Raw genomic sequence first — 12,116 nt, 5'->3', positions numbered from 1 at the left:
CCCTCAAGCAGCACTGCATTAAAGCCAGGAAGAACACATCCATAAATCAATATTGGTGAAAGTGTTACATTATAAAGTGGAAAACTGTTCTGCGGTCTAATGTTTTGAAATCTAAAATTCTTTTTGTAAATCATGTATGCCAGATCAGGGCGACATGGTGGTGCAGTGGATAGTACTGTCGCCTAACAGCCAGAAGGTTCTGGGTTTGATTCCAACCAGGGACCTTTCTGTGTAGAGTTTGCATGTTCTCCCTGTGGTTGCATGGGTTCTCTCTGGGTACTCCGGCTTCCTCCCACCATCCAAAGACATGCACTGATAGGTTAATTGGTCAACCTAAAATTGTCCACTGGTGGTAATGTGATTGGTTGTTCATCTCTATATGTTAGCCCTGCGATGAACTGGCGACTTGTCCAGGGTATACCCCACCTTCGCCCATAGGTAGCTTGGATAGCTTGAATGTATGCCAGACCCTCTGGACTCAAGAGGAGAGGGACCATCAGTTCAAAAGCCTGCATATATGAACCTATGGGGGTGCATTAGTGCTGATACTTTTCAGTGCTGAAAAGTATAGTGTCACTATCAGATGGAAACCTTGTAAGTCCATTTTTGGTCTTTTTTTTTTTGTCATAAAATGATTCTATTGGTCAGTCTTCACATTAGCCTGACAGTTTTAGGAATATTTAACCAATGGAAAGTGTTGAAAATGGCTTGTGACTGCATCTCTTAAGTCCATTCATTTATTTACAATATACATCGTTTTTCCAGTTTCCTGGAAAATAACCGTTTTGGACGTAAGAGGTTTTCACCCGACAGAGACAATAAACAGGTTTTAGTGCATCATATCCTGCTGACATTGTAATTTGGAGGGAAGGCCTTGTATATCTCAGCAAGACAGTCCTAAACAGCATACTGCATCTATTACAGGGTCAAAACACAGGAATGTCTGAGAGCGAACTTTAATTGATTGCCATTCCAACATTTATTTCAGTATAAAGTAGCTCCTTGTTTTGGATAATCCTTTATTGTCCAACTAAAGCAAAAATGAATTTAAAAGTAAAAATGTTCAGCATTTAGCAACACTAATCCATCAAATTGTCTCTAAAATATCCTGTCAGGGAGATTTCAAATACTGTGTTTTTACCCTACAATAGCATGGCTCTGCAGTGGAAGAGTCCAGGTCCTGAACTGGCCTTCTGTGTAACTAATTGAAAACATTTGGCAAATCATGAAATAAAAAAAGCAACACAGAAGACCCAGGACTGTTGACCAGCTAGAATCCTTTATCAGACAGGAGTGGGACAACATCCCTCTTCCAGAATGAAAGCAACTGGTCTCCTCAGTTCCAGGTGTTTATGGACTGTTGGTAAATGAAAAGGAGATGCAACACAGTGGTAAACACAACCCGATCCCAAATGTCTGGAGATATATTTGTGCCATCAAAGTCAAAATTACCTTTTTTTTTCCTTAAAATGTTCTGTTTTTCTCAGGTTAAATGTGTTCTTACATTATGTTTTATTATTTATTTACTTTACATTTTTATGTATGAATGTGGGTAGCCAAATTCCACTTTTTTCCCACACCACAGTGCATTGTATGTATGAACTGGGGTTGTAAATTATAAACAGATCTACTTCATAAAGTGTATGTGTAAGAAAAAAGATCATTTTTTCATGTAAATGTTCAGAATTGAAACAAGAACTTCCTCACTGTGACATTCCTACCTTTAAGTGGTTGATGGTTTTGATGCTCAACTGTCTGAGATTTTATGTGACAGCTTTGTCTATTTAAAAGGCCAGTTATCAATAAAAGTCAAACTTGCATAAAGAAGGATATCACAGGCTAAATGTAGCTAAATTTGGGGCTTTAATCTCTCATAACTAGGGATGTAATGATACGAACATTTCATATCACGGTTATTGTGACCAAAATTATCACGGTTATCATTATAATCGCGGTATTATTGAAATTTTGCTCAAAATGTTCAAAAAGTACTAATACACACACTGAAATAATTTAACCAAGTAGTATTTAAAATAAAATAAAATAAAATAATCAGTACAGTGTACTTTCTGTTGGCAGAAACATTCAAATTTTAATCCTTAGTGGTCTGAGCCTGTTTTGTCCATTTCTGAGTACTTTTGATTTTACCTTTATATACTATATAAATAAATGTTTACTATACCCATGTTTGATATCTTTTTTTTCAGCACAACTTCATCTATATCATCTCTCTATTATTTTTTTCACTTTAACCTACTATAAAAACATAAAAGACCAAAAAACACACAAAAAAATATAAAATCCAATTTGAAAAATGTTTATAATTTATTGCATAAATAACACAAAGATGCTTAACGAATCTTTTCAGAGACTTTAAAAGTGAATATTGGTTCCAAATACAAGGTATATAAAATCAAAATTGTAATAAATTAAAACTATACTTAAATATTTGACATAAAAGCAGATCTTTACATTGGTTTTTTTTTCCCCTAAAAGTGCGGTAATCAAACACGGTTATCATGATAATTAGAATTTAAATGATAATACTAACCATCTGCAATTTTACCGTGGTTTATCATTATACCAGTAATCATTACATCCCTACTCATAACACTTATTATTTTTGTGTGATTAAGTGGCATTTTAGTGGTGTGATGGGACACTTGGCGACAAAGTAGCTCTGACTACATTCTGTAAAACTGGTTGTTTTCCTGCCAGATAAAGGCTTCAAACTGATTGTCTCTTTAAAGCCAGTCATGGGACCTCATCACAGGACTCACGATGATGCAAAGTAAGAGTGGCAGGACGGAGCATTGGATTGATAGTGTGTCAGATTACCTAGGCTGAATCACACACAGATGCAGACTCGGTTAATATTGACATAGAGAAGAGAAATATATTACAAAATCATAGGTGAATGTGTTTTTTGGTTATGTTATTATGTTCTGACAGATGTTTATAGCTGTTTTCTGGAGTGGATTGCAGTCTAGTGGAGAGTTTGAGTCAGAAAGCAATTTCTTTCACAGTGTTTTTAATATCATTGTGATGCAATGATATCCCACAGGATCTTTGCCTATGGGGCTGCAGGAGGGAAAGGTGCCAAAAACCACAACAAGCGCAACCACGGGGTCTTTATATCTGCCATATTTCCTCTGGAGAAAGGAGATATACTTTACATCTTGGTGGGCCACCAGGGAGAGGACGCGTGCCCTGGGGTGAGTAGGGTGAGCGTGAGGACAGCGTACTTCCACCAGACACAGGAGATGAAAGGCTCAAGAAGAAGACATACTTCTCGCCTTGTGGATTCATCTTACTTGCATGCATATGGACTCGTGAAGAAAAACTACTCGCTCTGAAACTGAAGTCCTGTTTTTCCTCCTGTGTAGAGAAACCACGAGACTCAGAGGATCTGTCTGGGAGAGTCATCAGTGATTGAAGACAACTTCAGAGGAGAGGACAGTGCAAAGTGGGCAGGGGGAGGAGGTGGAGGAGGAGGAGCCACCTACATCTTCAAGGTAACACCTAGAGGTCGACACACATAGGTGAACCTGGGTTTCATTTCATCTCGCTTCGACTCTGTGTAACCATGCAATGTTGACTTTAGAAGAAAGATATATTCATGGTACATTTGAAACTAAAAGTTCTCATCTGAAATTCCTGCAGTTTTTTTGGGGGTCATTGTTTTAGTACTAGCTCGGTCTAGGCGTAATAAGATTTTTGCCCTAGAGTAGTGAAGCAGCCATCACGTGATTGTGTCGGACCAATGTAGTGACCACTTCTTGTAAAAAAAATACAAAACATGGCTGCTTCCAGGGTTCAGCAGGCTGGAACAACGATGTGGAAAATACTGAAATAATTCCTTGAAAGATGAGTGGAGGAGATTGAAAACAATTCCGTATGTGTCTTAGGGCTATGAGCAACAAAAATACAAATTGAAAATTGGATGACAATAAGAGAAAGAGTCTCAAAAGCCATTTGTTTCTATACCCAGGCATAGTGTAATTAGACTAGAGCAGTGCTTCCCAAACTTTTTTGGCTCCTCACCCCATTTTAACATCACAAATATCTGGCGACCCCAGACATTCAAAACAGAGACTTTTTTTTTTTTTGCTAAAATTAATTTGTTTTTGATCATGTAATAGTTTGCTATATTATGTTGCAAATACGTGTTGATTTTAGATGACATTTAGTCTATATAATGTATATTATTATGGACGGAGGCAGAAAAGCCAGGTGTAGATTACTGCACAAAGTGAGAATTTTATTTTCCTTGGTCAGGATATGTACAGTCAGTCCAGCTTAGATTTACAAGGCTGACAATTAATACTGAACAAACAAGAACTCAAACTATGAATTATGAAAGAGCTGCAGCATCTGAAACTGATCACAATGAACATTTGAAAGATAAACAGTACCACAGTGCTTCAGTTTCAGCTTCACAGTTTGTCATGTCTTTTATGGATTTGGATTGTTTCTCTCAACTCACCATATATTTTTTTTCAGTAAGTTTTTTTTTGGGGTATTTTTTTTTTTTTTTATTACTAGAAATTCTAGGCGACCCCATTTGAATTCCAGGCGACCCCACATTGGGTCCCAACTCCAGCGTTGAAAAACACTGGACTAGAGGTTAAGAACATATACAAATGGAACAAACTGTTAAACGGTTTAACCAAAAAAAATGTATTGAAAAATATTAAAACACATGCAAAGAAAACAAGAAAATAATAACAATATTTTCCACTAACTCAGAAGATAAACAGACTATAATCAACATGTACAGTAAAGTTTTTCTTAACAAAACACTGTACAACCTCAGTGACTAACTGCAGCCAGGTCTGCCAGAGAAAATGAGTCCTCATAGAATCAATTCACACTTTACACACTGTCTGCAGAAAAAGGCGCCAGGAGAATTATTTTCAGTTGACATTTTTAGTGCTGACAGACTTTTAAAAAATCCCTACAAATTAACTTAAATATACTCACCAGTCAAGCAACATTAATGCTGAAAACAACCCACGATGCAATGCTCTCCCCTGCTTCTTGACCCACTTTAAAATGAATGTGTGTGTGCGTGTGCGTGTGTGTGTGTGTGTGTGTGTGTGTGTGTGTGTGTGTGTACGAGAGTCAAAGTCTCACACTGGTGGGTTAAAAAATTACAGGACTTGTACTTGATGTTTGGAATATATTCATTTACTACGTCTCACAAGAAAAATTTGCATATTTGAGATATTACCAACTACTATGAGCCTGTTATATCCAGGCTCACACGGCCTTGCCTTGGGATGAACATTTCCCATCATCATCAAGTTGTGACCTCCTTTAATTGAATATAGACCAAGCCAACATATTACATCAAAAATAGGCTTGTAAGTACATGTTCTATGTTAGTGGAAAGCATACAATTCTCTAACTGAGTGAACATCACAATAATTCACAAACTTTTCATAGTTTCAGTGTTCTACAACTTGTTAAATGAAAACAGTTTGTGGTTTGAGTTTAAATGACATTTCAGTTTTGACACATGGCTCATTTCCTCTGACATATGACACACTATTATCTGTGTTTCTAAATCCATATTTTAGTCACTCAGTGTGGTATATTTTGCCCATAAACAACTCTGTAATTTTATCCAGTCATCTGCCAGTCAAATTTTTGCTACTGCATTGGCTTTGACACATTTGTCAAAATAAAAGTCTGACATCAGATTAGTCTACCTCCCTGAAAGTACTCTGCTGGAGTGAAGCTGAGTATTTCCATCATGCTGTGGTTGCAGGATTGTCAGTCTGTTTTTTTCCATTACATGTGTGTTATTGCTTTTAAAATCCCCGTCTCTGCGTGAAAGAAGAACAACCACTGAGCTGCAGCTACACCCACAAAATAGCAAGGTTTGAGAGACATGTTTTTATGTGCTGTTTTGTTTTGTAGAGGTTGAGTCATTTTAATACCGTAATGTGCAGCTCATCTGCACATGCTCCACCAAAATAACTTCTCTTCTGTTAATGTTTCGCAAATGCAGAAACTAGCCAAACAACCTTCCTGTTATTCCTGAACGATAGTAAAGGGTGAGAGACCAATCTACAGCACGGAGCTAACAAAGCTCTGTCTATGTAATATTAATGTCTAACAGCATTTAAGACAATAAAAAAAACAATAAAAAGTGTTTTCTTTCACTGCAGACTTTGCAACTTGCTTGGAAAAAGTCCTTGACCCACTTTCGAGTTACAACCCACAAGTTGAGAAACTTAGTGATATAAGTTTTCAGAGGACTCGGGTGGTCGACGGGTTCAAAGCCAGCTTTTTTTTTTTTTTCTCTTTTTTTATACTTTATTTTTATCTCCATATTTTTTGATAGACAAACTAAATAAAAAAAAACAACAACAACCAAAACAAAACAAAAAACAGACCACGACAATTAGAGCGTCCAGGCTCAAACTTTTTTTTTTTTTTTTTTTTAATTCATGTGACTCTCGTTGTGGAAAAAGGTCTTTCCATTGCCGTTTTGTGTGACAAACCATTTGCGCTACGCCTGAAAAACCATCTCTTGCCAGCGCAAAAACTTTTAATCAGAAAACAAGAGTTTTGGCGAAATTGTCGTTTTTCCAGTTTTTCCATTTTCTATTAAACTTTATGGGCAAGTTATATTCGCGCAATTTGAGAGTCAATGGAAAAGCGACTAATGTGAAGGTAATGGTTTAAATTTAGGCACTAAAATACTGTGGTTAGGGTTACAAACAGAGTGTGTGAAATGACTACCATAAGACAGACAAAAACAGAGAAGACAGAAGTAAACCCAGCATGAAGCAGGGCAAAAAACTGTGGTATCCTGTGTGTAAGTCCACAAACTATGGACACACTATCTTGATGTGGATCTTTACAGTGTGATCCCATGAGCTGGTAAAACAGTACATACTGATAGGCATCAACATGCAGTGCATATAAAAATGATTAAGCAGTGTCTCACAGTCAGATCCATGGGTACAAATATGGATTGGACACACACTAGATGTTTGGACAGTGTTGTAAAACTGTATGATATAAAGGCAAAACTGAATCTGTCGACTTTCTTACGACTTCCCATCTGTAACAAATTGAGTATATGTTCAGTGTGTTCTACTGCTGAGGATGACTGTTAAAACTCTAATCTTTTTACATCTTTAGTAAAAAGATGGACATGCATATGTATGAGCTTGTGCATAATTGATCAGAGTCTGTGAGGATTAAAGGAGAATACTGTGATGTTTTCCTATCAGATGGAGGGAGGTGAGCTGGTTCCCTTGCTGATCGCAGCTGGTGGAGGGGGAAATGCCTACATGGAGGATCCGGAGTCTGGTTTGGATCAGATACCACTGGAGCAGTATGAGAACAGCACCACAGCGCCCAGTACCAGTGGTCGAACTGGAGCTGCAGGTATTATGTTCAGGTTATATTATGAGATGAAAGAAAAATAGTCTGAATTCAACAGTAATGTGCATTTGATATGTTTTATTTCCACAAAAAAAAAAAAAAAAAACATTTTCTCCTGTGAATACATGTACACACTCACAGTGGCCAATTTATTAGGTACACCAGTTAAATCTTATAGATCAGTCATACGCCAGCAACTCAGTTCATTTAGGTACATAGGCAAGGTGATCTGCTGAAGTCCAAACCAAGCATCAGAATGAGGAAGAAAGGGGATTTAAGATCATTTGAATATGTCATATGTCATGGTTGTTGGGGCCAGACGGGCTGGTCAGAATATTTCACAATCTGCTGATTTACTGGGATTTTGACATACAACCATGTCAAGGGTTTACAGAGAATGGCCAGAAAAAAGGAAAAATATCCAGTGAGCAGCAGTTGTTGATGCCAGCAGTCAGTGAAGAATGTCTGGACTGGTCTGAGCTGACAGAAAAGTAACAGTAACTTTAACAACTGAGGTATGCAGGAGAGCAGCAGGAAATCACACCTGTCGCACGAATCAACAATAGGAGATTAAAGTTGTTTTCACACCTAACAGTCCGGTAGACTCAGTATCATTGGAGGCTCGGTTCAATCGATGTTCCAACATTCAGGTCGTCCAAGTTTACTATCAAACCGCACTTTGTCAAACGAACCAAACTTTTTAATAGCATATTCTGCTCCTTGCCTGTGGTGGTGTAGCCTGGCCAGCCAGCTGTCTTTCTCAATGAGAAATCCATCTGGAATTGCGGGGCGTGAATCCAAATATGAAGGCGAGACTAACAGGCGCCGTGTAAATCAATCACAGATAAGACGGACGTGACACTTTTGTCAGACAAACTTAAGAATACAGAGTGTAATCTGTAATTCAATCCTTATTTTTGAGTTAAGTAAACAACAGTAGTAAAGAGATTTGCAAACTTGGAACTGACTTTAACTCGCGACAAAAAGAAGTCAGTGTGAAACACCCGCCCCCCAGACTTATGATTGGTTCGGTATAGAATAGATTGTGTGTATTTCACAGCGACTGGCCTAATTCTAGACTGTTTTCTCAGTATTGAACACTGAGAAAACTGGATGGCTGACCAGGCTAGTGGTGGTGCTGCATCAAGAAAGAAGACAAAACAATGAACATGAAACCTCAATCATCTATTGGCTAATGCAGGGCAACTTCCATTTACTTCACATGGAAAGAAAATATGGAGTTTGTGGTTTTGTTTGTGTTTACCCACAATGCCCTGTGTTGTAGTTGCTTCCCTGCATTTGGTTCACTTTAAGCAGACCAAGACTTATGTTTTTAAAAGGACCAGAGTTGGCTTCTTTGACCCACATCAGAGTTCAATTGCGCATTCACACCTCCCCAAAACAACTGGACTTTCTGAGAAGATTGACTGGAGTTCGATGTAACTGGGCTGGTTCTGAATGCACCCTTAGGCTACAACTTGGCCAGTAGAAGGCTGGAAAAACCTTGCCTTGCCTGGCCTGATGAATCTCAATTTTTGCTGCAATGCTCAGACGTTAAGTTCAGAATTTGGTGTGAATAGCATGAAGGCGCAGGTCCATCTGCTTTGGATCAACAGTTCAACCTGGTGGTGGTGGGATAATGATGTGGGGGATGTTTTCTTGGCTCACACCAGGCACATCCATTAAATCCCACAGGCTACCTGGGTATTGTTGCTGACCATGTCCATCTGCTCGTGACTACAGTGAATCCATCCACTCACTTCCAGCAGGATAACATGCCATGACCCACAGCTCACATCATCTCACACTGTTTTCTAGAACATGCCAATGAGTTCATTGTACGTAAACGGCCTCCACAGTCACTGGGTCTTAATCCACTACAGCAGGGGTCACCAACCTTTTCTCTTCTGTGAGCTACTTTTACCTAATGAAGTTGCTGGAGGGCAACTCTAATTTAGCAACATTTATTTACATAGTTAATTTTCGTACATACGCATATTTTGTATAATACGTTTTTAACATTGTGTTCTTTATTTATTTTATTTATTTATATATCTTTGTTTTAACATTTGCAATACTTAAAAAGTGTTAATATGAAACTATTATTTTACTTTAAGAAAATCAAAAGTAGAAAAAAACAAACAAACACAAGCATTTGCCTGTTGTATTCCTAAATATTTTAGTACTATGTGAAAAATCATGAAATGGAATAATCCTGCCTATTTTTATAGAATTATTAAAAACAAATAATACACACCTGTATGTGCATTTTTAATACTTCGAAATTGTGAAAAGGAATGTTGTCACTCACACAATAAAACTTCACCCGGATGTGCTGCTGTATTTCTGAAGGATTTGACCTTTTCTAAATTCACATATACTGTCAAAACATGTCAGTTAAAACCAGAACTTTGTGCACATAAATCCACCACCCCGTCACTTCTACAGAGTCACCACACTGGAGTCAAACACACAAGCACCTGTTCAGGTCTGACTCCAGCTGTCTGAGCGCATGCACAGATAGTGCACATTTGTTTGCGCTTGTCCAGAATGTGAACCACTTTAATGATGCCTCTGTTGAAGCGTTGGTCTTGGTCAGTTTAGTGAACATGGACTGTTGTTTTTGGACTTTAGTTTTCAGCTCTTTTACCTTCTCTTTACGGGGGCTGATTCCCACTGGAGAATCTCCAGAAAAGTTGCTGTGAACTTTGGTGAAATTACGCTCCATGTTGCATCTTTTACTGACTTTCAGGCTCGCGCCACAGATCAGACACACACTCGTCTTTCACAGTTGTCAAACAGAAGTCCGTGTCTCATTGTTGGTGAAAATAATTCCCTGACTATATTTGGCCCTCATCATTGCGGGGCTAAACCCACTACCTGCCTGGCATCTGGCTCATCCTGGGCCCCGCCCCTCTCCAATGACAGGCAGCAAACCAGCGCTAAAGTTTGATTGACAGCTAGTTGACCATTTCATCTCGGGAGGGGGACAGGACACTTGTAATTTTGATTGGGTGGAAATTTAGACCTGTTCTACCAAATGACGAATCAACTTTGTGTTCTTATATTAATGACCCTTGGAGAGCCACCGGTAGATCGCGAGCAACGTGTTGGAGAACCCTGAATTAGTTCTATTTTTAGAACAGACCTGCGGGCGACTCACGTGGTCCCTGCGGGCGACCTGGTGCCCGTGGGCACCGTGTTGATGACCCCTGCACTACAGGGTGTATAAAAAAAAAAAAAAACATTTTGAAAAATTACCCTCAGTTCCGCATTTGATAATTTTTGGAATTTTCTTTTATGGATGTTGGTAGGTAGGGGATTGGTGGATATTTGTCCAAATTTACAGACCCAGGTTTTCATGCACGAGTAAGCAGAGGCAAATTGCGCAATCCAAGTTAAAACTGGTTTGAGCAAAGTAGCGGTGGGATTTAAATCCAATCAAAGGTCATGGGAGGGGACAATGGGCATCCATCTTGTTTTCCACAAAATTACCAGGTTACAGCATTAACACTTTGGCCACCATGTCAGTTTCATTTCTTTACCCATGGCAGCTGTTCCTGCCTTTCAAAGTTAATTCAACTTGTTTAGGCCTGAAAATGTCACTGAGGACAGGCCAAGTTAGGGTTAGGAACTAGAGCAGGAACAGCTGCCATGGGTAAAGAAGTGAAATTGACATGGTGGCCAAAGTGTTAATGCTGTAACCTGGTAATTTTGTAGAAAACAAGATGGATGCCCATTGTCCCCTCCCATGACCTTTGTTTGGATTTAATCCCACCGCTACTTTGCTCAAACCAGTGTTAACTTGGATTGCGCAATTTGCCCCTGCTCATGAAAACCCAGCTCTGTAAATTTGGATAAATATCCTCCAATCCATCCATCCAATGGGTGACATGGCGGTCCAGTGGATAGCACTTGTGCCTCACAGCAAGAAGGTCCTGGGTTCGATTCCAACAACGACGGGGGTGGGACCTTTTTGTGTGGAGTTTACACATTCTCCCCGTGTCTGCGTGGGTTCTCTCCGGGTACTCCGGCTTCCTCCCACCATCCAGAGACATGCACTGATAGGTTAATTAGTTAATCTAAATTGCCCATAGGTGTGAATGTCAGCGTGATTGTTTGTCTCTATATGTCAGCCCTGTGATGAACTGGCAAAATGTCCAGGGTGTACCCCACCTTCGCCTGTAAATAGCTGGGATAGGCTCCAAGCGACCCCGGTGACCCTAGTGAGGTTTTGGTGGAAAGTCTTCTCTCAACAGAAAAAAAGCCCACTCAATTTGCTTAATTGCCATTTCTTTTCTTGTTTTTTTTTATACAATTTTAAGTTTTAAGAAACAATTATCTAAATAGGTGGAGTTGTAACTTTCTTTTTTACCAAATATAGATATATTATATATAAAGACATATAATCAGCTCACTGGCTTGGACTGTGAGGGAAGTGTGTTTGTCATGTGATTGCGTGCATGTTTGGGGGTTCAGAAAATGAATGAATGAATGAATCCTCCAATCCCTTACCTACCGACATCCATAAAAGAAAATTCCAAAAATGATCAAATGCGGAACTGGGGGTAATTTTTCAAAATGTATAGGGTTTTTTTTTATACACCCTGTATAATAAATAAACTCTACAGCTCTAAGCTCTGTGTTTAGAGATGAGCTGGTTGAACACTGACGTTCGCCTGCACGTCTGCTTCCACTCTGCAGGTCGTATC

The 12,116-nt window shown here is 39.0% G+C and overlaps 1 protein-coding gene across 1 annotated transcript in view; it reads left to right on the top strand.

Annotated features, from left to right (window-relative positions):
• The window catches only part of ltk (leukocyte receptor tyrosine kinase), a 137,947-nt gene that overhangs the window by 91,266 nt on the left and 34,565 nt on the right, over positions 1–12,116 (top strand). Inside the window, exons 13-15 of the mRNA XM_030127224.1 lie at positions 3,065–3,215; positions 3,387–3,515; positions 7,251–7,407. Of these exons, the coding sequence (XP_029983084.1) occupies positions 3,065–3,215; positions 3,387–3,515; positions 7,251–7,407 (437 nt within the window). The remainder of the gene's footprint in view (positions 1–3,064; positions 3,216–3,386; positions 3,516–7,250; positions 7,408–12,116) is intronic.

Source organism: Sphaeramia orbicularis, chromosome 22, assembly GCF_902148855.1.
Source record: "Sphaeramia orbicularis chromosome 22, fSphaOr1.1, whole genome shotgun sequence".
NCBI lineage: Eukaryota > Metazoa > Chordata > Actinopteri > Kurtiformes > Apogonidae > Sphaeramia > Sphaeramia orbicularis.
This window is presented reverse-complemented; position numbering and strand designations above follow the sequence as displayed.